General features: G+C 46.0%; 1 protein-coding gene across 1 annotated transcript; it reads right to left on the reverse strand.

The window, feature by feature from the left end:
* Positions 1 to 16: 16 nt before the first annotated feature.
* On the reverse strand, positions 17 to 25,595 carry NDP (norrin cystine knot growth factor NDP). The gene is made up of 3 exons (XM_045890110.3): positions 25,327 to 25,595; positions 11,044 to 11,423; positions 17 to 1,321 (listed from the first exon to the last, which is right to left on the reverse strand). Exons 2-3 carry the CDS (start codon positions 11,215 to 11,217, stop codon positions 1,094 to 1,096), a joined length of 402 nt encoding a protein of 133 aa, XP_045746066.1. The 5' UTR covers positions 11,218 to 11,423; positions 25,327 to 25,595; the 3' UTR covers positions 17 to 1,093.
* Positions 25,596 to 26,981: the final 1,386 nt, after the last annotated feature.

The following is a 26,981-nucleotide window of genomic DNA, read 5'->3' on the forward strand; positions in this document are numbered from 1 at the left end:
ACTCACACAGTCACAATTTCGAAGATACTGTCTTTTTATTTCACAACACGGGAATAACTCAAATTTTGAGTCTCAGAGACCAAAATAGAGTGGAGCCAAATGTTCAGAAGATGAGCCAGGCCACCATTTTGGCAGCAAGCTTCACATGGACGAGTGGATGGTAGAGAATGATGCCCGCGACATGGCTAAAGCTATAGCACACCCACAAATAGGTTCATACTTGGTTGTCTAATTTGCATGCATGAGTATAGTGCGTTCTCCATACCACTAGTATATATATGTCTTTTTCAAAGTCAGTGCAGGATCCGTATTTGTGCAGGTCTTCAAAAGTCTGCTCCCTTACAAAATTTTACCATAATTTATCTGCAAGAGCCTTCAGGTGACAAATTCCGTATGCCACCTTTACTTCCCAAAAGTCATTTCTGAATAATAATGACCGCTATCAGGAGTTCCAGCCTCACGTAAGAGAATCCATCTGTTAGTTATTTTAATGTCAGTTAGCTGGCTGTGAGTGAGCCTGGCTACACATCTCCAACCTGCTTGGTGCCCGGAATTCACCACTGGTCAGCTTTAGCACTGATGGCAACCTTAGATCGAAGGGCAAAATCCAAATCAAACCGAACCAACCCAGACGGTATCGCAGAAAGAGTTGGGCTTTCTTCCTGCTTTCCAAAGCGAAGGCTTCCCTAATCTGCACCAAACGGTGACAGCCTGACCCACTCGGGCACGGGGGGCGGCGGGGGGGGGGGGGGGTGCACTTTCCCCGCTAAGGCTGGAATTGTTGGAAACTTGAACAGCATTCAGCGCCAAGGGGGCAAATGCCTGAATCTGAAAAGGAACCAAAAGAAATTGTACCAGGGAAAGGAGACAGGGGTGGAAGACCAGTTCCCGGAGCAACTCTCTCTGTCAACAAGCAGGGAGAGTCTTTATTACTAGAATATGCAGAATCCTGTGGGAATTGCTGCATCTTTTTTCTTTTCTTGCTTTTCCCCCCCTTAACTCTTTTCTTGCCAGTCCTTCCCTGGCTGGTTGAACTGCCTCGGTGAGGGGTGGGGGGAGGTTGTCCCATCCAGAAGCCACTCTGCGGGAGGCCTCAGGAGCTGCACTCCTCACAGTGACAAGAGAGGATGTACCGGTAGGTGGCGGTGAGCCGCATGCCCCCCGAACAGCGCAGCCGCAGCGCCTTGAGCTTGGAGGTCTGGGGCCGACAGCAGTGACAGGAGGAACGGAAGGGCTGCTTGAGGACGGTGCTGAAGGACACCAAGGGCTCCGAGCGTGACGCCTGGCTGCAGTGCCCCTCGCACCTGGCCAGAAGCACCATCTGGGGATAGAAGACACATGGTTACCCTGTGGGGAGGCCAAAACCTCAGCCAGATCCCACAGCACCCTGACACCCTTTACCAATTCCCGCTGGGTTCGCTCAGTGGTTCTCAACCCCAGCTGCACCTTAGAATCGCCTGGCAAACTTGGTTCTAAAATGTCAGGAACCCAGGGGCGCCTGGGAGGCTCAGTGGGTTGAGCCACGGACTCTTGGTTTCGGCTCAGGTCACAATCTCAGGGATGCGAGATCGAGCCCTGCATTGGGCTCTGCACTGAGCGTGGAGCCTGCTTGAGATTCTTTCTCCCTCTCCCTTTGCCCTCCTCACCCCCCCCCCCCGCTCGCACCTTCTCTCTCTCTCTCTAAAATAAAAAATAAAAATTAAAAATAAATAAAATGTCAGCACCCAGGCCCCATCTCGAACCCATTAAATTAAAATCCTTGGGGATGGAGCCCGAGCTTTTATGGTTTCCAAAGCTCTTCCGCTGATTTCGAAGTGCACTGAGGGTATAGAACCACTACACGAGGCCGACCGCCATGATGTGCAAATAAAAACCAAACTTCTTTGAAAGAAATGTCTCGGGACAGGTGGTAGTCCACCATGGGCCCAGGGTCAGTTCGACCAGTCTCGAAATGCAGAAAGTCATTCCGAATTGAAATCAGGAAGTAAATGAAGAAGGGCTACAGAAAAAAGGAATATGTTATGTGGAAGGAATTGCTAAAGAAAAGGAATATGGTTTCTGGAGAAGAAAAAGAGGGTAACCTGAGTGATACTCAGGAAGAAATATTCTGGGCACTACAACTTGAAACAAGAGCATGAAACAGAAACAGGCTATGTTTTGGGCCCTGGAATCACACTTGTGGGCTTATACACTGAAGGAGCCTGAGATTTGTGCAACTGAATCTTAGAGTCACTTACAGCAAATGTCAGGATGCATTCATTCTGACCATCTCCATTTCCAGAGGTAGGTTAGGATTATACTAAAGCTTGGGCCGGGGGCGCCTGGGTGCCTTAGTTAAGAGTCCAACTCTTGATTTCGGCTCAAGTCCTGATCTCAGGGTTGTGAGATCAAGCCCGACCTCAGGCTCCGTGCTCGGTGGAGAGTCAGCTTGAGATTCTCTCTCTCCCTCTCCCTCTGCCCCTGCCCCTGCCCCTGCTCATTCCCTCTCACTCTCTCTCTCTCAAATAAATAAATTTAAAAAAAATATAAAGCTTGGGCTGAAGTAACAGAGGCTGTGTGTTCTTTATAGGGGCTCTTAATGTGGCTTTGGTGAAAGCCTTCTTTAAGAATCTGATGCAAACTACCAAGGTTATCCCCAGAACAATGGACATAGGCACACACTCAGTATGCTGCATCCAGCTTAAGGGGGTGGAGCAGAGGCTTGTTTATGTCTCCCATACACACATCCCGGTATCCTGGGAGTGGCAGTTATTGGTAGGGTAGGGTGGGTAACTTGATTCATTAAGAATTAAAAGAAGGAAATGGCCCACTCATCTTTCTAAAAGGAAGACAAGATGACTTCTGGTCATTATAGATTATTAACATCATTATCAAAAAAGATGCTGGGATGAATCCAAAGATAGGATATGAGATATTAGGGAGCAACCAGCAGGGCTTGGTGAAGTTGGAGTAGGACATACGGATTTATTTTCTCTGAAAGATCACAGAGGCAGAGAGAAAATGGCAGCTATGAGCTGTTTTGAATTTGTGAAGGCTCGGTGCTATCTTGCCCGCTCTTTACACTGATAGGCAAAACAAACATGATCTGAAATGGATTTTGAGAGATTATGCCATAGATCAGTAGTACATGGGCCAGTCCTTGGTGCCCACCCCATCTAATGAGAAGGAGCCCAAGGATGTGCTCATCTCTAATGAGGGTCATCTCTCCCGCAGATTAAGCACTATTCAGAGGTCACCTCCCCAAATGGAGTCTTTAGAGATCCAATTTCAGTCCAGATGAATATAGTGAACCTGTGTTAACAGACCTAATTCCAAGGAGCACAGACACGGTGGTGCATCCTACCCAAGTGATGCACATGCTGGTGAACCGGACGTAGACCTGGAATGACCCGGCAGTTAGCACTGTCTGTAAAGCGACCAAGTCAGCAATGTTGGGCCATTTGTAGAAGTATTGACCCGATTGTGATTTCACTAAACGTTTTCAGGGTCTCAAGCTCCACCTTCAGCTCGTTCTGAAGGACAAGAACTCCAGCACTGAAGACCCTGGGGCCACCTCCAGTGGGTCACTCTATCTCAGGAGCTGGACTTTTGGGGCAAGGAGAATGCACAGACATGTACGTACAATAAACACATTCAGTGGCTGCCGGCTGCCTTTGGAATCAAGTCCAAAATCCTGAATGGGTATTAAGATCCGCCATGACTTGGATTTCACAACTTTCCTGTCTTACTTAGAACTGTTCTCATTTTTGTCACCCACTCCCTTACAACTGTCCTAGTTCTCATCACTCCCTATTCTAACTAAGCTCAATCACTCAGGAGTTCATGGAACTGCCCTGAATTTCCCTGCCTCTTGCCTCTGCTCATGTCTTTCCCCCTCTCAGAAATGCCCTTTCCTCCTAGCTCTGCTTAATGAAATCCCAACTATCCTCCATTGCCAAGTTCAAATGCCCACTCCTCTAAGAAGAGACTATGAAACAATTATAGGACCCTTGACGTTCTCAACACACATGCACATCTCCTCTCTGGGAGAATTCCAGTCCATAGATCCCATTTCAAACCTGGAAGTGACATACAAATCTAGCTCTGATTTGTAAATTTGTGTTGGAGGGCTACAGCGGGGAGTTTGGAAGGTAAGATCTAGAAATGAGTGCCATTAAGGAATGGAAGAGATAAATACCTGCCTTCCAGATTCACTCCTGATATTCCATGCTTTAGTCTCTGTCATGCCTCACCTTTCTATAGATTTAATGAACATCTTCTCACCTCTTCCAGACGAGAGCTTCTAGAACTATAAAATGCATGTAAATCAGCTGGGGATCTTGTTAAAATGCAGATTGTGCTGGAGTAATTCTGGCTGAGGCCAGAGATTTTGCATTTGTCACAAGACTCTGGTTGATGTCAGTTCTGCTAACGTCCACACATTGAGTAGCAAGGCTCCGGACCTGTTAAAGTCTGAGAAGTTCTGCTCTCGGTTGGTCACTAGGTAGCTATCATTTAGCAAATAATAATAATGGCAGCTAACATTTACTGAGTGCTTACAACATTTAATCTCATTTAATTCTCATAACAATCCAATGCTAAAGGTACTCTTTTAATCCGTACTATTATTACAGATGAGGAAGCCGAGGCTTTAGAGAGTTGGACTAACTTGCCCAAACTCACATGTCTGGTACAAGGCAAGGCTGGAATCAAACCTAGTTCTGCCTAAAAACAAGCCCCTGGTCTAAATCACTGTCATATCCTGCTTCCTGCTATGAAAATGTTTTCCTGAAGCATGAGCCAACTCACACCCTTCTCCAATCTACTTTGACCTGCCTCTGGGAGCCCTAAAAATATCATAACCATACAAGTCTGACCTTTTTCTTATGAACTTCTCGGGATACATCATCACCACCCCCAAGCTTCTGCAGAGCTGAATCTTTTTTTTCTAATTTTTTTTATTAACGTATAATGTATTATTTGTTTCAGGGGTACAGGTCTGTGATTCATGAGTCTTACACAATTCACAGCGCTCACCATAGCACATACCCTCCCCAATGTCCATCACCCAGCCACCCCATCCCTCCCATCCCCCACCACTCCAGCAACCCTCAGTTTGTTTTCTGAGATTAAGAATCTCTTATGGTTTGTCTCCCTCTCTGGTTTCGTCTTGTTTCATTTCCCCCTCCCTTCCCCTATGATCCTCTGTCTTGTTTCTCAAATTCCTCATATCAGTGAGATCATTATGTATTCAAATGCCCACTCCTCTAAGTAGAGGAGAGGGCTTTCTCTGATTGACTTATTTCACTTTCTCTGATTGACTTATTTCGCTTAGCATAATACCCTCTAGTTCCTTCCACGTCGTTGCAAATGGCAAGATTTCTTTTTTTTTTTTGATGGCCTGCAGAGCTGAATCTTGAAAGAGCACTCCTAAGTGATATCTCCTCCACTGTCAAGACCCTCCCACAGTTGCATCCCCCAGTGATCTGGAGACTCCCAGAAACTCCCAGAAACTCCTTGGATGGTACCACTCAGTGTCTAACTCCTTAACCAAGTCATCAAACATCAGTTCACCTGCCAACACCCAGTTTGTGGTCAACACACGTTCTTCATGCCTGGGTGACTTGGCAGTGCCTTCTAACATGGGAACACTCCTCTGCATTTGGTTCTGCATGTAACTGCTCATAATGGAGAGCATCCACATTGCTCCACTATGAAATCAGGAAATGAATTTCTTTTGACAAAGAAATGTGTGACTCTTTGGGGAATAGGCATGCGTTGTGGGTGACAAATACATGTTATCTGCTTTGCGTCCAGTTTAGTTTTTGCTCTCTTCGGTTCCCCCAAGCAAGTGGCCTGATGCTAGGAAGCTAGGCAACTTCTCCAGTGGTCCCTTTGTATCCCCCCAACCTTAGAGTCACTTGCCTCCAGCTGGATGTGAAAGTCAGTTCCTTCTGATACGAACAGAGCCGCGGGGTTCAGAGAGATTGCTCAGGGATGGGCTCCTTCGTGTTCTAATCTGATTTCCATGTGCTGAAGCTAAGAGTAATGAAAGGTCCTTGCGTGATCATAAAAGAATGGTAATGATGATGATATATAACATGTATTGGACATTTACTAGGCTCCAGGCTCGGTGCCAAGCCCTTCATATGCAACCGGATTCTTAACAGCCATTGCAAAAGGTAAACTTTCCCCGTTTTACAAATGAAGTCATGAAAAGATGGAGGATGAGTCACTGGCTTGAGGTCCCATCGCTGTCCGATGGAGGGCCAGGATTCTGACCTGAGACACCTTGATTCCTGAGCCCTCTGTCCTAACCATGACAGTCAGCCTGGAACTTCCTAAGTTACTCAAGCTGGTCATGGGCAAGTTCAGGCTTCATTGTGAGGGTTATAGCCAGCTGTGATTCCCTGGGTCCTGAACAAAGATTGCACCTGGTGACCCCAGGCCCCAGCTCTCTCTGGTGACCCCACCATACTTCTTAGGCAGTTCTGTCTTCTGCTGCAATATACAACTATCTTCCGAGTGAGAGAAAACCCAAACACAGATGGTTTTCATCACTCCTTGCTGAAAGATTCTTACCATTGCCAAAGCCACTTTCTTCCGCTGTCATGGGGGACTCCTGCGAATTCTTGGCTCAGGCCATGACTGACTAGATGTCTTCATCGGTATCAGAATAAAGACCCAGAATAAAGACTTTGCAGACAGAACAGCCTACCCTAGAAGGGGAATTTGACCGTTGTACCTCATTTAAATGAGAAACATTTTTTTTTGCCCTTTTCTCGGCAGTGAACACTATGTACCCCTTATCCTGTGGCACCTCCTACAGCACCCATTCCTTCTCTCCCCGGCACCCTCCATAAATGACCATTCAGATCATCTCCCCACACCCCGGTCACTCCCCAAAGGGTCTGTGCCAGGCTGAGGGCAGAAGCAAAATTGCAACCAGAGGAATGAAGCAGCAAGGGGAAGGATGGAATCTGGTCCCTTCGCTCTGGTCACAACTCAAACCGACGCGAAGTCTTTGAACACAGAGCATTTCCCTTCCCTCTCTCCCTCATTTACTGATCAGCATCATGAGGGTAAAAACTTGGTTGGTTGTTTTTTCCCCCTATTTTTGTGCCTCCACGAGGCCTGCACCTAGTAGGCATGCAATATAAATTCATTCCTTAAAAGAAAAAAGTGGTATCTCCCCAGTAGTTAATGGTGTTAGAAGTTCAATGTTCCTGACTCTCCTACCATACTATGAGCTTTGTCAGCAGCCCTAGGAGAGGATTGGGGATCTTAACTTCCTCTCCAATTCCTCTGGGAAGTTCTCCAGGTTTTATCCCATGAACTGTCCTTCTCCTTGGCCCTTTGGTGTTCAGACGACCCTATGCCCTGGTTCTGTGTCCCTGTGGGACCACCATCTCCCCCCACATTCCTCACCCAACTCAGACTTCACAGGCCTGCCCTATTAGCTCACTTTCCCAGCCTCAGTCCCTGAAAACTCCTCCCTGGCTCACATCCAGAACTTGTCCCCTCTGCCCCCCACCCCCTGCTCCCTCCACTCACTTGGGAAGGGAGGTCAGACAGCAGGATCTGTTTCTCTTCTACTGTTTTCTCCCCACTCTTAACACCCAGCATGATGGCTTACATTCATTTTGCTCTTCTGCACGCTCCCCTCACCCCTGCCAGATCTCTGTGTTTAGCAAGAACCCCGATGAGGTTCATTTTCCTAATCCTTTCAGGCTCTATGAGATCCCAACGGTTATTGAGGTCTCAACGGTGACTGAAATAGAAAGTGAGTCTAAACACCTGTCCAGTTTGTAGCTTCATCATCAAGATCATAATATCACTTATTAATGTCTAGTATAAGCCAGATACCATGCTGAAGGCTTTACAGATACCATCACCAATACCCATACCTCCGCCTTTAGGTAGGCAGCATTTGCCCCATTTTACATGGGAATAAGTGGAGGCACCAAAGACTTACTTTACTTCTCCCGAAGTCACCCATTGGGCACACCGCGAAGCTGGGATATGAAGCCAGGTCTCTCTCACTTCAAAGTCTGGGATGTCTCAGTTGCCTTAAAAGGTTCTCCAGATGGCTCGTTTTCACTAACCACTGGTCTTTTGCCTGTTTGCTCTAACACCATTAACTACTGGGCCCTCCCTTTACTACTCAGAGTTTCGGGGAAGATTGTCAATGAACCTGCCACTCCTGGGATTTTTGTACCCAGTCCTAGGAGGTGTCACCACTGAAAACTACCAGGCACATCTTAATCTGCGGTCACATGACCTCCTTGGTGGACTGCTGTGGCCCATCTTTTCTGCCTGACTCTGTCTCAGCCCTTTCCTGAATTGTTAAATGATGGGTGACAGGTCCCTGGAGCTCAGGGCTAGGGGGGAGCAGACAGTCTCATGGTAGGCTCCCACAGAACTTTCACAATGGTTCCTATCTTCTAGAAAGATCGCTGAGTATAAATCATTATTTCCAGTGGACCCGAAGTTGAGCCTGGACTTCTAAATAGTGGCTTCTGCATTCTACCTGCATTTCTCTGATATGAAGATCCAAGTAGTTGAAAGAGAAATGATCTGAATACTATTTAGCGTTTTAGTTTTCCCTACTGGTAAAATGGGATTGGTAATGCCTTCCAACACAGGTTTGTTGGCAGTGATTAGATCATATATTATGAGACGCCTGACACATTTTAGGTGTTCAAGCAGATGCCCTCCCTCCCCTGAGCCTGGGTCACACTCTCCCGGACACCTGTCTTCCCAAGGCCAGACACTGGATAAATGTAAGTCGGGAAGCATCAACAACAGACAGGCAAATGGTCTAGGCATGTGTCTAGTAAAGGCCTTTGAGCATCATGCGAAAGGAAGTTTTTTGCAGAGAGGAAAGATCGAGCCTAGTCTCCTCATTGTAAAAACCCTCGCTGGCTGTTTTCTAGACACAGGTTAAATGTTTTATCTCAAGTCTGTAAAGAACAATTTCGTTAATGAGACCCATTAGAAAGAAGACCAGCCCGAGTCAGTGAGAGTCAAGAATCATAGATTATTTAAAAATGAAAAACAGTTTTTGTTCTTGGATACATAGAGAAAATCTGATCCAGAAAAGGTCTGAGTAGTTGAGATTCTGCCAGGCATATTTTAAGGCCAAGAAAGAAAGGTTTATAATTACAAGCACCATTTACATAAAACTATTGCTATATTTGAGATCATTTGGGATATTTGAAAACAGATTGTTCCCATGAAATTACAAACATTTCTGCTACTATCACAATTTTGTGCCATTTACCATGGCATTTTGGAAGGAACGGATGTGAGTAAAGGTAGACTAAAGTCTGTTTCTAGGAGTCACGCTCAAGCACCGTGAGTTTGTTGGGCTTGAGTTAAGGACATCTCTTCTCTGACCTTCTCTTAACTAGTGTGATCATTGTTAAGGTGTTCTTCCATCATTTCATCAAATCCTTCTGGATTGTTTTTTACTTTTTAGAGATGCTCCTATTTCTCTGTTCCTTCCTATCATCACACTGACATTTTCTTTGAAATAATTTTAATAACCCCCGCTTTAGTTAAAAGAATCATGATTATGGAGAACAGCTCAAGAGAGGGAGAAATCATCTATGGACTAAGGACCACCAAATACTGGTGCTATCTGTAGGAGGAAGGGAGGAGAAGCTAATGATTTCTCAGGCCAACAATTTCTGAGCAATCACAATTGTAAAAACATGTCCCATCTTTTTTTTTTCCTCCCTTTGCTTTAATTTTTTTTTTTTTTTGCCTAAGAAGGGATTGCAGCCTTACAAAAATTTAAGTTTATCTATTTACTCCTTTTTTTTAGTTCTACAAGTACAAATAAGAGCCAGAAAGTTTTTAAGTGGAAAGTCTCTATTTTTTCCCACAGTCCTAGATCTTATTAATATAATGGTTTAAATGATTTAACTCAAATTCTGATTTCCCCAAACTAAAACAAGCCATTGTCATTGAGTTGTAATCAGAGAAGCGATGGAAATTTTAAAGGCAGACAGAAGTCATCATGTTTGTAAATGGAGGGTAGAGACATTAACTTATATGGTCTTAATTCTAGTGGTTGATATTATAAAAACTTCTTAATTATACCGGTAATTTAAAAAATACTTGCCATCTGAGAATGCTTAAGTGGTTTTGGTCTCAGGACTAGAGTGAAAATCTCTGAGGCTGGGCTAAACACATTCTTTTTACCAAATGTGGGCAAATTTCATTCATGTGACTGTTTGGGGGGCAATGATGGTCGTGAGATTCTCATTCTGAGTGTATTCTACTCTGTGCCTTCCTTCTGGGTGGTCCAGGTGGCCGGCCACTCTCGGTGGCCTTTGAAGCATGGTATTCCTTCGCAAGACCTTGTCCCAACACTGAGACATCCCTCGCATAGGTTGCCTGCACAAAAAATATACAACCTACTCCAAACAAGAACGATTTGGATAATCCATGTAAAAATGAGAAATGATCCAATTGCCATGTATCTTTTGAAATCATTTTAACATAAGCATGGCAGGTGGAGAAAGGCTTGGACCACAAAGTCAGCGAGCAACTATTCCAACAGGAATCTCTTTGAAGAGCCCCCCGACCCCCAAGAAGTACATTTTACTGCTCAATCGTATTTCTTGCATCCGCTTCCTCTTTATTGCTGGTGGAGGTAGAAGGAGTCACGAGAACCTGTAGACTCCACTTTTCTTTCTTGATAAAGAACACTACTGCTCATAAATTAGACAGCCAGGGACGAAACACACCTCTCTCACCTCGTGTGGAGCAACAATTTTATGGTGAGAACCTTCCAGCCTTTCCTATTGACTTCGAGCAGCCTGAAAAGAGAGAAGCTGTCTGGGTATGTACGTGGTCAGTCAGGCAGCTTTACTGACAAAAGATCAAAGCATGCTGGGAGACCCTAAAAGCACGATTCTCCCGCAAGCCCCGTGGGCCAGCCCTAGAGCTCAGGTCTGGGCTTCGGTCATAGTTCTCCATCCCCTGACAAAGGAATACGGGCTTTTCTCCTGTCTCTGGGAAGTAACGCTACCTTCACAGAGATCTGGATCTTACCTTTGAGCTACACTTGTACAATGGGTGACTTATAGAATCGACATAGTGGTGCCTCATGCAGCGCAGAGGGTCCGAGTCCATCATGAAAGAGCTGTCCGTTTTGCTGTCCGTGTCTCCCATTAGCGCCAGCAGGGAGAGCATAGAAAAGGATGCAGCTAGTACATGATTTCTCATTGTTGTAAGGAAAACTTCTGAGAAGGAACAGCAGAGGGAGGCAGAGGACTAGAAATTGGAAATGCCTTCGCCTCCTAGGATCCAGTTCCTTTCAAGCAAAGGGCAGGATCTGGCTGAAGCTTTCTGGTTGTCATTGTCCTTTGAAGGCCTGAGTTTTGTCTCACTCTTCCCACTTGCAATCCATCATCACAGTATCTGCTGCACAGCTGGAATGAAAACAGACATTATTTTCCCCAGAAACATTTACCCAGAGAAACGAATGGAACCCAGGAGGTATCGAGCAGAATTTTTTCTGTGACATTTTGAGTGACGACTATTGGTTTCTAGAGTGCCGTTAGCATAGACTGTCATCCATTCTAACCCGCTCCCTCCCCATAGCTTATGCTACATAAACCACTGTGGACACAGTGGTTTAATGGAAGCACATGTTGACTTTAATTGCCAGAGTCCATGTTTCGAGGAGCAAGAATAGTTGGAACTCATGGTAAAGATTAGACATGTGGTTCTGGCCCCAGCACAGCTGAACTGGGTGGTCTCATCCTCATCCCTGGCTGGTGGGGGCGGGAGGGTCTATTCAGTTTCTCAGTGATCTCTGGTACCAGTGTCAGCTCACGGGGCTAGAAAAGAGGCAGGTCAGCCCGAATGAACACAGGCCACATCCCATGGGAAAGAAGTACATTTTCCAAGGCCATACACACCCACCCACCTAGTTTTCCACTAGGGCTCATCCTGCTCTAGGCTCATCCTGTTTTTGGCTTAAGCCCCGTGCCACCCAGCATCAATGACAAACTGCATCTGAAATACACATTATGCTCACTGGCCTCCAGCGTGGTTAAAACAACGCATGCCTATTCCCCAAAGAGTCACACATTTCTGCAGAGCCTCGGTAGCCTGAGCACGTGGTATAATTTGAAAAAGGAAGTGGTCGTTGGAACAAAGACTTACCATTAAAATGGGATCGGGACATATCGGTTTTCTTGAAATTTGCTTTGTTCTTTTAACCATATGCATCTTGGACAAAGCAGAGAGCTCCCCGTATCACCTCGCCAACCCTCCTAAGCATGGCCAACATGGGTGCTTTTTATCACACCAGAAGACACAGTGTCAAAAATGTTTTCAAACTTTCACGACAATTGGGGAGACCTGTCATTACATCCCAAACAAAAGGAACATGATAATTAAAGCTTCAGAAAAACTTTCAAAGGTATTTCAGATAAGAGTTTGATTATTTTAGTCATTGTACAACATTTTTTTTTTTAACTTCCTACTCACGGACAGTCTAAATAAATAGGGCAAAGTATTGATAAGATGAAGATTAGAAGTTCAAGTCCAGGGGCACCCAGGTGACTCAGCCAATTAAGCGACTGCCTTCGGCTCAGGTCATGATCTCAGGGTCCTGGGATCGAGCCCTGCACTGGGCTCCCTGCTCAGCGGGGAGTCTGCCTGTCCCTCTCCCTCTGCACACCCCGCTCCCGCAACTCTCTCTCAAATAAATAAAATCTTAAAAAAAAAAAAGTTCAAGTCCATATAAGTCAATTAGTTTGGCTCTAATAGAATGGCCCCAGACCTACTTAACCTCAGTTAGCTGTCTTGTGAGTGTGGGGCAGGGGATCCCAGGCTGAAAAGGGTGCGTGACAAAGGGCCATTTCAGACAAGAGCATCCCTGGCAATGGCAAAATCTCAGCGTGTATGTGTCAGAGAAATCCTATAAATTGCAGGCAGGGCAGGGACCAGTAATGAGGAGACCCACCTGGGCTCGAGCCCTGCCCTTGAGTAACTGGGAGACCTTGCACAGGGCATTTAAACTGGTCTGGCCCCAGTTTCCTCATCTGTAGGAATACGAGAATTGGAAAAGATGGCTTCTGTAATCCCCTCTTGCTCTAAAATGGTGCCACCTGGTACTTATGGATCCAGTCACCATATGCAGAAGATAATCCTGAAGTTAAGACCCTATTTTCATACAACTTTGTGCCACTTTCCCTCGCCAGCGTGTTAATTGCAACATCTCATTGAAATTGATCAAACCTGAGGTAAAGCTCCAAATTGGCAAAGGATGCCAAAGAACATTTTTTGTTTTCTTTTCAGCTGCACATCACACTGAAACTCACCAAGATTTCAATTCAAAGAGCCAGGGTTTTCTTGGATTCAGAGGCTGCAGTATTACTGACCATTTCCTGAGTTTCAATATGACTATATTATCCCAAGTGGTTATCTGACTCTTTGAAGCCTTAATTAGTCTCAGAAAAGGAATTTATTAGATTTCTTCTTTCACCACTCCAGTCTATCGATATTTCCCTCAGGAGTCAATGGCAAAGGGATGAAGGGAAAAGTAGACATTCCAGTCCTGGCCCTCCCTCCCTCCGCACTGCTAGCAACTTCTCTTCAGAGCCATGGCCAGGAGGTATGGTTAAATGAAAGAAGCAAATGAAAGAAAAACATATAGCTTGATGGCAAAAACAAGCAACAACAGTCAATAACAAGACCCTATATTTGTGAATGTTTAGACCCAGCTAGTCCATTTCTGAGAATTATCCTACATGTGGGATCACACAAGCATATGGTTATTCACTTCGGCATTGGTTGTCACAGCATAAAATTGGAAACTGCACAAAATATCCAGCACTAGGGGACTGGTTGGATCTATTATACAATATTCATACAATGGAATACTATGCAACTATATAAAGAAGGATGCAGAAACTCTACTGATTTGTGTTAAACCACCGAAGGATAAGGATATATATTTGTGCTCATTTGTATTTACACAGAGAAGCTCTGGAAGGATATTCGAGAAGCTGTGCAATTAGTTATGGACAGGTATGGGAGAAAGACTTTTCCCTGTATATATACACTTTTATTTGTAAATTTCTGAACTTGAGAACGTATCACCTATCCAAAACTTCATTTAAAAAAATTATACTTTCTCTTTTCAAAATTTGGCTTAAAAATGGTAATTAAGTTAATGGATGTTGAATGTTTGTGCCAGTTTGAGTATTGTAGTAGTATTATATTTTTATTTCTTATAAATATTGGAAGACATGCTAGTCTCTTTTCTCAGATAGTCTTTCTGGTGTATCACTCAATTCTTAAGCACTACTGCCACCTAGTAGTGACATCCTGAATTGCAAGCACAGTTGAATTTTTTTTTTTTTTCTTTCCTGAAAGGTGAATAAAAATTTGCAGGCAAATATTGTGAAGCGTATAATGATAAAGAGACAGCTAATGTCACACAAAATGTAACTTTATTATCTGATTTTCTCTTTAAAGATGATAAGCTGAACCCAGAAGTAGTAATAAAGATCAAGTATAAAAGAGTGACAGAGAAAATGTTGCTTGACTGCTAATAAGAAATACATTTTTCAGGTGGACACACTCACAAAGTATGGTACTTTTTGTTCAGTTTTTATATTATACCCTGAAATAAGAATTCAAGCAACAATGTAGATCACAGAACTCTCAAAACATAAAGGTCAGATTCTTGCAACTTAACATTGGGATTTTTGCCCTAAGTGTTCAAATCGAATGAAGAAATAAGCATAATGCTCAAAAACCGAGTGGCGTGAAGTCAGGTTGTCTGAACATGGTGTTGGTGGGGTGTGCCTGGATGAGAAGGGCACGGTGCCGAGGGAAGCCCTCACAAAGAGGAAAACCTCACAAAGAGGAAACCCTTACAAAGAGGAATATCAAAATGAAGGAAATTCACATCGCTTGAGATCCCTGATTTATGGCCACCTATGGGTATCAACGGCGGTCATGTTCCTCAAAATTAAAATAATTCCCATTTGCTTTCATTTTTTTTTTTTTTTTTTTTTTTTTAAGCCACGGAGCATGAAATCAAGCGCTGCCCATCAAGACTTAGAACCTCGGCCCATCCAGTGATGGATTGACTGAGAAAGCCACTCGCTTGCTGAACTCGGGGGCTCCGGGGCTGCTCCGTGCTCCGGGTACAGTCTCTGAGACATGGACTTGGCGGAGGTACAGAGCCCACATTCTCATAGCTCCAATGTGGAGCCTCTGCCGGCAGGAGAGGCACGTAGGCCGGCGTGCCCAACTTTGGAGCGACCCTCCAAACGATACCAGTGGAAAAGAACAACTGGTGCCCAGAGTTCCCCACCTGTCATCCTCAGGGAAATGATACAGCAGAGCTTACAGCGGGCCCAGCCTCCTGGGTGAGAGATGGTGTTGTGTCCACAGAGCAGCTCACTCTTGGGCTGACCTTCTGCCTGGCAGAGGGTAAAGTGCTGGTTTCACGCAAGTTATTCCGGCAACAGGCTAAGACAAGGGGCATGTGCCAAGAATGGCCTTATTCTTGCCCCGCTTGCCAGGCAAGGGAGGGTGGTACTGCAGTATCCGTATTCCCACCCTGGGCTGTTTTCAGTACTAATATATGCGAGTAAAGCCTCCTGTAGCTTCTTTCTACACATATTTATTTAACACATATTCATGAAGCACTTACTACGTGTCTCCTTCTGCTCTAGCAGATAACAGTTAATGGTTGGGGGAAAAAATAGGTCCTGTTCTAGTGCCTTCTTCCAGCTCACTGCATCTACAAGCAAAGAGTCTTGGCCTGTTGTTTCCTGGGTGATTTTTGGGACCCAAGGATAAACTCCCTTAGCATCTAATTCATATCCAACATGCACTGCATCATTTCTAAGGAGATCGAGTTAAGCAGATAAAATATCATGACTTTGGAATGGCATCAGCGTCATGGACAAGAGTGATTTGATATTTACTCTCATTTCAGACAATCATATCAAGCATGAGTCAGGTAAAGATGGCAGAGCAGAGAGCCCCTCTCCAAGGAATTGCCAAAAATAAAAGTCCAAAGATTTAAGTGTGGAAGAAAGCTTGCCACTAGATAACACTTCATACGAGGCTTAGGAAAGAAAGAATTCTAGGTCTAATCAGAGAGTGTGAAGTGCTAAGTAACCCCTTCTCAGGAACTCAAAGAATTCCAGTTGGATCTAGTCAACTAGATGCCTTGGAGAATAAGTCAGATGCCTCTTCCCAAGGCACTTAATTTATAAACTGTAAACAGCATGTTGGATTTTATGAAGCATCCCATGCGCTCAATGAATGGTTTTTGATATTATTCCTCTCCGGCCGCACAACAGTAACAGTGCAGTAGCCAAGCCTGGGCTGACCCGGAGGCAGCAGGACCAAGGCGGGACAACCACAAGGTCACAAGGCTAACGGCTCCTGCCCCCGTCAGCTCACAGTGTCCATTCTCCAAATCAGAGGTGGCCATGGCTGCCCCTGCAGCGCCACCTTAGCAGACAGAGGGCGACATCTTTGCAATTCAACAGCAGTCCTCCAGTCTGGGCCAGGACTCTGTGCTCCCCACAAACTGCTTTACTAGCCAAGCATGGCCAAACTCAACAGTGGCAGTGATGGAGGAAGAGAAGGGATGGGGGGAAGCAAGAGGGCAGGAGAAATATAGCCTGGGAGAGAAGCAATAAATCACAACCCTGGAGTAAACAAAGGTGCAAAAAATAAGAACTGGGAACAGAAGTAATTTCTGAGAATGAGCCCACTGTCAATGGCTCCTTCTGTGTGTGTGTGTGTGTGTCCTTGGATTAAATAGTTCTACTGTCTCGGGAGGGACTGGTGTGGGAGGACTTGACCTTGAGACTTGACTGAAACTTCAAATCCTGATTTTCGGGACATCCAGAGGAAGCTCTCATTGTTATTCAAACTCCCCCTTACCTACAGCTTTGACCTCTTCTTCCCCAAACCCATGTCCAGCCACTGCTAAGTGTCATGTGGTCCAGTGTTTTGCATTCATTGGTCAGAAATATTAGATAATTATTCCACTGCATTCTGAAACCTGAAGAGCATTTTATTGTTGTCTGCTCTACTGGAAGGATGGCCCATCTGAGGAGCCCCAAGCTCTGAGCCCTACCCTTCCCATCATTGGCTGTGCCATCTTGAGCAAGTCCCTTGCCTTCTCTGGGACTCTGTTTTCCCGTCTACAAAATTGGAACGGATTGGTCCGGATGCTTGTGTGGTTCTCCCCATTTCTAACACTCTCTAACTCTATCTTACCTTCTCAGAGGGCAACACCTGCTTTGGGGCTTTGTTTTCCCCAAAGCAACACTACAGAAAGGGTTCCTTTCTTACTCAGGAAGTTAATGACTGCAGAAAAGTCCAAACAAGTCATAATGTGGTGCCTGAAGCAAAACCGAAGGTCAAGCCATAACAATTTGCCCTTTCGATGAGGCCATATTGGTGGCCTGAAATAAAAAGAGCCTTTAATAACCAATTGACTCAGTGCCTGAATGTACCAAATATAGTTATAAATTAAGAATATGCTGTTGATAATAAAGAGTGGCTGGCAAGGATATTTACCCAGTCCCTATGTCTCTTAGAGCTGTCTTAAAATGTGTAGTGTTTCTTTCCAGTCTTTACCAAATGGGGAGAGGACAAAGGCTAATAGTGAGCAGTCAGGGTAGAAGTAGACTTCTTTCTTTTGATGATGGTGATATAAGCTGAATTCAACCCTCCTGCATCTTCCCTATGAGTGACCTTATTCCTAAACCAAGCTTGAGTCATGGACCCTCATCCCCTAGCGGGGCCATCTGCAACACTCTGGTTCAGGATAGAAGAGGAAGATTGGTTAGAAGAGTTGTCTCCTGTGCAGATGCAGAATGGATAAGGTCCTAGCGGTCAAGAGCAAGGCACTCTGCTTGGTAAAACATCTACAGAACCTTTGTGCTAAGGGAGGTACATTCCTGAAGCCCTGGGTGGGGACTTGGGTCTAAAAGAGTTGTCTGTTGGTTATGGCTCTTGGATTCAGTGCCGGGCTTCTGTAGTTTTTATGGAAAGACTCACTCTGAGTTCTTAATGGTTGACATAACCAACTGACTTTTAGAGTACAAAACCTTGCATAAATTGAAAGTGATGAAGTCTGATTACCCGTGTGCCGAAAAGCACGATACGGTTGAAGTCTTTTGCTCTGGGGGTTTGGATTATTTCTGTAAGTCTACCACTCCACTCTGAGCTGTGACTGATATGGTGATGAGCTGTCAGAAAATGCTTCGGGGTGGTCTTTCTGCGGTGCCGCGAACCAACGACAGCCCTAAACAGGGAGTCCCTTTCCTTCCTCCATCAACAGGGAATGCAAACAGGGAGAGCGGGAGCCATAAAAGAAGTAACAGAGAAGGAAGAAGGAAGAAGGATGTGTTTATGTTCAAAATCTGCCACTGCCCTTCCACTGATTTCAAATAGCCCACTTTCAGAAAGGGAAGGTTCCCTTCATTTCACCCGCTCCTTCCCAGGAAGGGGGTCTCACATCAGGAGTGAGACACACTTCTACCACTTACCTTTGGAAAGGAAGCAAGAGAGTTTTGAGATACCCACCCCGCCCAGGGACCCAGTCCCCCCAAAGCATGAATGTATTCTCTCCCTGTGGAAAAGAAAAGGTGCCCAGGTGTTCTGGGGACCCTGGCGTTGAAGCAATTTGAAATTCACTCTGCCACTGAGCTGCTGGCTCTGGTATGGCCTTAGGAGAAGAGAGGTGACCAATGTCACCTCAGGGTACAGGCTTCCTCTTACGCTGGAGCTAAATGAGTATGTTGGCTTTTCTTCAAAGTGTCTAGCAAAGTGTTTCCAAAGCTGCATTTGAATATCCTCAGCCGCAACAGCGTTTTGGAATGGTGGGTAGTGATCTCACCTAACAGCTGTAGGGCCCTTAGTTAGAAATGGGGCATAAACAATGGGACCAACTCAGCCTCCATTCAATTCGTCTTTTCTGCCCAACGGCAGGAGTTGAATACTGAATTCAATCCCATTGCAATCCGGAACACTTGTGGATGCAGACTTATGTCAAAGGGGCGAGGTTACAATCAAATACACTTTTCTATATTGCTCACAATTCTGAATGCATTGGGCTGTTGGTCTCCTGTTTGCATTTTCGCTTCGCTTAAACTCTGCACACTACAGCTACATCGTTGGCTTGTTGGTTCTCCTTTAACCATTCCATTCTGCTGCCTTTGGGCTTCAAACCTCGAAACAAAAATGTAAATCTTGAAAAGGAGTAATTTCCCATCGTTTGGAGGGAAAATCACAGAAACGTATCAAGTCCTAAAATATCGCTTCGTGTTTAAAAAAGAAATTGGACTTTGATTCTTCACGTCCATTTTAGGCATGTATATGCCTACATTTTACTTCAAGCTGGGGATGGGGGATGTTTTCTTCCCTGAAGGAGTTGACCTCCTTTTCTAACGCCAAGTAAAGAAGGCAACTTCAGAGTTCAAACCCTTCTCCCTGGGAGGGAGCAGGTGAAATGAAGGGAAGCTTCCCTTTCTGAAAAGTGGGCTATTTGAAAAATCTGTGGCAGCAGATTTGGAGCATCGAGAATAGTCCTTCCTCCTTCTCTTTTGTCACTTCTCCCGTGACCTGCTCTCTCTCCCTATTCATATTCCCTATTGATGGCAGGATGGAAGGGGACTCCCTGTTTAGGGCTATTGTTGGTTTGCGACACTGCAGAAAGGTCATCCCCTGAGCATTTTCTGACAGCTCATCAACTTTCTTGAATGTATTAACCTGTTGCCCTTTCATTTTTAAAGGATATTGCAATTGGTTGGACCACAGCTTAAAAGGAGAAGTTGGGATTGAGCCAGGCCTTGGAAGAGAGAAAACTGTCTGAAAAATTCTTAGCTTTTGGTAGGAAAAAAAAAGAAAGAAAGAAAGAAAGAAGAAAGAAAGAAAGAAAGAAAGAAAGAAAGAAAGAAAGAAAGAAAGAAAGAAAGAAAGAAAAGAAACCTACATCGACGGCAAATCTTACAGAACCAAGTTTAAAGCTACTAGTCAACGTTCAAGTGCAGATTTTGACACGGGGGTGAAAAGGACCCCCGATTGGATGAATTCCTGATTATAAGCACTGGGGCTATATTGTCGACTGAAGTTACCCATTCTTTGAATTGTCTGAGTCAGCACTCCCTGGAACAAGAAAGTAGTTGTTCCAGACCATGAAACCCATGCAGGGTGTTGCGTCCTGACTATTGAGAATGGGTCCAGGGGGTGTGACTCGCAGCCGTGTGGGCTCAGCCGTCAGACTCTGAGACCCTCTGATGGAGGGGACAGTGAGCGCCCACGGCCGCAAGCACACTGTCGCCAGACCCGCGGGAGGAAAGCTTTGCGGAGGTGAGGGCCCTGGCGGCGGGGAGAACGCCATCCGCACAGTCTCCCTCGAAACCTCGAATGTGTGCGTGTGTGAACGCGCAGCACGCAAACCTGCACGGCCGGGCCAGCGCCCCCTTCTCTACCAGCGTCTCCCGCCCCCGCTGCGCACACACCGGCCGTTGCGCAAGGATTCTCCGCCCTTGGCATTCTGCGGGCGTCAGGCACACAAGTTGGTGGCTGCTGACCCGACGGGTGAGGAGCGGGTACTACCGGCTGGAACGGTGCCACTGGGTGCCAGGGGCAGACAGGAAAATCAGAATGCTCTTAATGTCCTCCCAAAGAAAACCTTTGATGGACAAAAGAGTGGTTGTATTTTTACCCTCTCCCTTCATGCTGCCAGGCGTCTTTAAATAGATCCTCTAGCCCAGGGACTTGTATGGAATAATTCATATTAAAACCCAAGAAGTGGCAGAGGAGGGGAGTTGGTTCTTTCTTTTCTTTCTTTCCTTTCTCCGCTCTCCCCCCCCCCCCCCCCCACCCCCGTCAAGCGAACAGGAAAAGACTCATTTTAATCCAACTGTGTTAAATTTCTCCTTCTGGGTCTTTTAATGAACTTTAGCTAATTCGGAAAAGACGATGAAAACCCCCAGGAAAAGAAAGAGAATAGGAAGCGGCATTGTAGGGTCGCTCTCTGATACCTTTTGGTCCCAAGGACCTGAGCAGCATCTTTTAAGGATGCTGCACAGAGGGGGTGACACAAGGCTCTTAAATGGGAAGGTCTAATTGAGAAGTCCAGTGCCTTCCATTTGCAACTTGTAAGCCAATCGGCTGCTCTGCTGTTGAGAGAAAGAAAAAAAGGGAAGAAAAAGTCCCCCCCCAGCTCCCTGGCCCCATGCATTTGTAGTTCGGCTCCGGCTAGGATCCGTTTCTCTCAGGTCCCTCTCCCCAAATGGGTTTCCAAAAGACATTCAGGCCCGGGCTAGCCGAATTCAAAACCCTGTCTGTCCTTCTTTTTCCTTGGGAAGGGAAGGATGTGGGCAGGACGGAGCAGGGCCTGAGGATCCGGGGAGCTTTGATGCAAGCCACTTGTCTCTCCCCCTGAAACAGAGAATCACCACATTTCTCTTAATGTAGGCCGAAGGGCACCCAGGCATTCCCAGAGCTCCGCTACCCCCCAGCCCTGCGCCGGAGACGTGCGGGTCACTGTGATGGTATGCTCTCGTCCCTGCCAACCCGGGTCACCCCAACCCTGCCCTGAAGGGCAGCCGAGCCATGTGGTTGCTCCTCTCTGCGAGTGGGTTCAGGCTCAGGGCTCCAGAAAGCCCCCCGATCCTCTCGGCCCGGCAGAGCCGCTGCCAAGAATGACATCCTGAGAATACTATGAAGATGGGGAGACCTCACGGGCCACTCTCCCCGGATGGAGAGCGGGACCCAGGCTGTCTGGAAAACAGGCAGAGCAAAGAGCAAGCTCACAATGGAAGGAGCTCAGGCGCAGGGAAAAGGGGGCGGGGTGGGAGTGGTGGAGAGCCAAAGAAAATAAAAGCCACATGCCACCCAGGAAGATTCCAGGGCAGGCGGGAAGGAGGTGGCGGAGGAAGGACTTGCAGGGAGCCCGTACCCAGACATGGCACTGCCAGTCTCGCTAGATTCTTTTCTGAATTAGATTATGCGAAAGAAAGCGGGGAGATATATAGCCTCCCAGCTGTTCAAAGGCTTACAACCTTGCTTTTATTGTCCGGGTAAGTTGGTGAGGTGGGGCATCAGAGGGATTCCAAACATACCACCCCAGAGAAATGTTAATATGTTCCCCAGTGTCATACACGAAGAGGAAATGACAGCTGATCACAGCCAGGGCCCGCCACAGCAATCTGGGCCCTGGAGCTCACCCACCCTCACTTGGCCCAGCTACCCGCCTCTGCTCTAGGCTCTAGGACTTTCTGTCCATCCACCTGCTTCCCCATCCCTTCTGCCCCTACTGGCCTGACTGGGTGGGGGGTGGGGGGAGCGTGCTGGACAAAATAGCAGGAGCTGACGTTCATGGGAAGAGGTGAGGTCAAGGCTCACGGCCAAGAAGCTGAGGCTGGCTAGGGTGAGTCAGGCACCCCAGGGAGTCAGAGGCATTTTAATCCAACCACGGGGGATAACGACCAAATCAAGGACTCTGGTGATGCTGTCTTCAAGGGTTGTTCCCCCAATGACCTACCCAAGCCAGAAAACACAAGACTGCATTATTTGAAAACAACACTGTGTGGCTCCGATGGGGACCTGGGTTTGGGGAACAACTTCCGGCAACTTCTTCCCAGGGGCCCCTTGAATTTAGGCCAGCCCCAGAGGTCATTGGTCTGGATCCTGGGGGCAGTTCAAGTAAGTGGTGGGGGCCGGTGATAGCATCTTGCTCCGTGCATGTTTCCGATTCAGTGATTCATCGAGTGGCCCTGATGTCAGCTGCTGAGTAGGTGACTCACAGCCTTCCCTGATAGAGACAGCACGTGGTCCTTTCCAAAGTGTGCTCAAGGGAGCAGAGAAAGGATAAACTGCCCTTTTTCCAGGCTTCCTCTACCCAGGCGGGAAAGATCCGGGCCATGTTAGCTGTGAGTGACGCGTACCCAAGATCCGGTGATAAAGGCCTCAGGGGAGTCCCTTCATCATAATGGAAAGAACACCCATTGATAAGCGACAATCATTGCAAGTACATCGGGGGGTCAGCAGATATTTGAAATGGTCCTTTGTAACGGGGAAGTCATTGACCCGTTTAGCCATTGGCAAAGTCCATTTCAGTACCCAAACCTGACTGCAGACAGCATACAGACCAAGAATTAGGCCATGGGACAATGCCTCGGTCACCTTAGCATCCAGCAGGACTAGCATCATTTCTTAAAAGGATGATGGAATGAGTAATTAACCAATAGGAATAATAGCGCTTGAATTGTGAGTCCTTAAAGTACAGTAGAAATTGCCGGCCACCATCTGTGGCTAGGATTCTGAGAAACTCACATTTTTCAAGGGCCAGGAAAATACATGAGTTGGAAATTGTTAAATGTATTGAAAAATGATTTATTTTCCCCTTGACAGTGTCATTGGAACTCGAATTAAGATTGAAAACTCCACAGGCATATTTCCATCTGTGGGTGTCAGCTGCTTGGTACCCAGTTGGTCAAGAAGGCCTCCGCCAGTCCTCCCTTTACCTGAACCAAATGTATCTTAAAGCAAATGATGCAAAACTTGTCGTTCTGTGTTCAGACACTCTCATATAATGATCTGAGTAACGGTACCAGAATATTGTTTTGACTCAGCCAACTGCTTTGTTCACAGCAGAAGTTTTTAAAGAAAAAAAAAAATCACTGCAAAATTGCATAGCAATAGAATCCATAGTATCTTTTCAGGTTTTCTCAAATCATGAATATCCCAGGGTTGTAAATTAACTCATTCAAAAGCTGGATTTTCACTCGACAGTGCCCGCTAGGCTAGTTATTAGAGGAGATCAGCAAAGTTCCCCCATAAACCACGTTCCCACTCCACAATGAAATCTGGTCAATAAGACCCTCAAGCTCACTTTCGGAAGCCAGACAAGTGGGAAGAAAATGGGCAGATATTTGCATTTGGTCTAAAGGCACCCTTGAGAAGCATTCTGCAGGCCCCCCCTCCCCGTATTCAGTTGACACCCCCCAGCCCACACTGCATTTTAAGCGTCTCTACGTTTTCAAACGCACCAGGGATTTAATGTTCTGTGTTGGAGCAATTGGCCGATGCCAACTCCTTGTCATTAAAATACACTAATATTAGAAATGAAGAGACATTTCGCAGCATCCATTTCCGTTACCAATGCCAGTCACAAAAGACAGAAAGTGGGACTCCTGTCTTGCCAAAGAGCTTCCTTTCCTGCACCTGAATCTCAGTGGAGAAGAGAGTCCACTCGTCCAGGCAGGTTTATCTGGGCTCATGAATTACAATGAGCCTCAGTTACAGGGCGTTCTGAGTCATTAACATTCTGTACACAAACTTCCCGTCCCCCAAGAAAGAGTTATGCCCAGGCCTCCTACAGCCCAATTGTTCATTTAGAGAGAGAACTTGCATTCAGGAGCTTGAAAGAACCCCCCACCCCACCCCCGGAATGTTCCTCAGGTGTTTGTAGGAGTCATTCCTACAGGTCCCCGTCCCTGCGCCGGTCGGAGCATCCTTTCTCCGTCACCGCTTGGACAGTGTAGCATCGGGACAAGCTGACTACTAAAAATAACCCTTTGCAATAAGGCCAAGGCAAACAGCACGCATTTCCTCGGACTTTTTGCCCAATCAAAATCCTATAGTAAACCCATCCTCCTCTCTCCCCAGTGCTCCTGACTGCATCTATGGAAGCAAAGTCCTTGCACGTTGGGAGGAGAGTGCAAAGGAACAGGATTCCTGCAAAGCGTGACACAGAAAGCTAGAAATAAATGTTGCCTATTGTTTGAAGTCATTCTAAGCACTCCGGCGGAGCCCTGGCAGGAGATCAGCAGCATACAGAAGTAGTAATATAAGTAAACAGTGCGCTTTTAAACTCGCAGGCTTGCCCGCGTTCATAGTGCCCCCATTGTAACCGGGATGAGGGCAGTGGGGAAGATACTGGGGCTTCAGGAATCCATGTCGTCCAATGCTGCTTCCCAGTCTCCTTTCACCGGGTCAAATAGAAGAGCCATTACAAAGTTACATCGCACTACGCAGAGAGTTTGAAAATAAAATCCCTTTCGGTCAAACCCAAAGGGATTTTCCAGCCTCTCGGTGAGGCTCCCCTGCTCTGTCACAGACTTCAAAGACCCGTTCGGTTCAAAAAAAAAAAAAAAAAAAAAAAAAACCCACAATGCTAGCATGCTACCGATTAATGCAAATTCAATTAATGCAAATTTAAGTGGTATTTAAAGGTTGTCTCTTTGTCTGAGAGGAGGATGAAATGCTCGGTTTGGAAAGAAGTAATTTCCTAGGCAAGCCGTCAGCGCTTGTTTTCCTGCTTACCTTGGGGGAAACGCAGGGCTCCTTTCTTCTCAGACTTTTCTGAGAGCTAGAAAGAGGTCCTGTTACTTCCAAATGCTTTTGTTCTTCTGTCCCTCTGTCACATGGCTTGCCTTTTATATTTGCAACACACAAAAGTTAGGACTGTTGTTTAAGCGACACAGGGAGAGAGAGAGAGGGAGAGGGAGAGGGAGAGGGAGAGAGAGAGAGAGAGAGAGAGAATGTCAAATGGAAAAGTGCCATTGCAGTCATATATCAATCAGGCGTGCGGCCGCAGCAGTGCTCTAGCAAATGGGAATGCCACGGAAATGTGAGGCGCTCCTTATCGGGGACTCAGCCACTGCCCACCACTAGGCTCCCTTCCACGGAGCATCTTGCGATGGGAACAACATAGAGGAACAAGGGCAAGGGCGAGGAAGTTCTCTCTCTCTTTCTTTCTTTCTTTCTTTCTTTCTTTCTTTCTTTCTTTCTTTCTTTCTTTCTTTCTTTCTTTCTTCTTTCTTTCTTTCTTTTTTGGGAAATAATAAGAGGCTACATGAATATTCTGGGTTTAAATCTGTGGCGAGCATGCCCTCGAGGTGCGCAGTCCCGCGGTGAAGACACATAGTTTGGGAAATACAGAGACAGTGGCATTCTGTTTCACCACGATTCAGCAGCTGCCTGAGATGAAGTTGAAATTCTAAGGAAGGGGGGAGAACGATGGGGATCAGAACGACTTCGCAGGCGATGCGGCTGAGGCAAGTGCAAAACGCTGCCCTGTTTTATCATGACCTGTGTGGGTGGCGAGAGCTTTTTTTCTGAGTTTTTCATCCATTACGTGATTTTTAGCAGCTTATAGACGCGATGAAATCCACAATGGCATTTCAATAAGCGCCTTCATCTGCATCGTTTAGAATAAAACTCGATAGGATTTAGAAACAATGGGAAAGTGTAGTCTTTGACTCCTTGGAGTGTGAAACTAACAGGTAAGGCCAACGCACCTCCAAACTGCTCGTTTTGCAGAGAAGTGGCAAAGGTCACTGTGGGGGGGTGGGGTGGGGGTAGGGGCTAAGTACTCACGCTAGCCGCATAATGCCCTTATGAGCTGTGAAAATACAAAGGGAAATAGTTCCTTCAACAGCTGAAAATCGAGGCAGAAAACCATTGGGCAATTTTGTTGGACGACACAAAGAACCACTGAACCATTTATAAATTAGTTTATGTCAGATGGACCCAGCCCCAGAATAATTTTTTTTTATTAACACTGGTGAAGAATTAAACTGAGAATATTAAAAAAAAAAAAAAAAAAAAAAAAAGGCATTTCACAGAAGAGTAAATGTATCCTAAAGCCGAAGAAGAAATTTCTCTCGGGAACTCCATGTAATTGTTGATGCCGGAACGGTCATGTTCAGCTGTAGCAAATCATTTATTATTCATTAATAAATTGATCATCACATCATTACTTTGCCACAGAACTTTTACTCCGAACAGCCACTGATGTTTACAAGAGGGGGTCTTCCAATTTTCAGTTTGACCTGCACCTTTTCAGAAGAAGCCTTTTCTTTTGCCCTGCCAGCGAAACCCTGCCTACTTGGGACCAGCCAGTTACAAACAGCATCCACCTACAAGGATAAAGGATAAAGGACAAGTTCAAAGCCTCGCAAGAAAACCTGGCACGA

The sequence above is a fragment of the Mirounga angustirostris genome, unplaced genomic scaffold (assembly GCF_029215605.1).
Source record: "Mirounga angustirostris isolate CCGP_5_RB_7025 unplaced genomic scaffold, mMirAng1.0.hap1 SCAF_11, whole genome shotgun sequence".
NCBI lineage: Eukaryota > Metazoa > Chordata > Mammalia > Carnivora > Phocidae > Mirounga > Mirounga angustirostris.

Excerpts from the sequence above, each read along its gene's own strand:
- NDP (XM_045890110.3), bottom strand. The coding sequence starts at position 11,217 with ATGAGAAATCATGTACTAGCTGCATCCTTTTCTATGCTCTCCCTGCTG. Across the intron at positions 1,322-11,043 it reads TGTACAAGTGTAGCTCAAAG|ATGGTGCTTCTGGCCAGGTG; the intron begins GTAAGATCCAGA and ends TTCTATCCCCAG.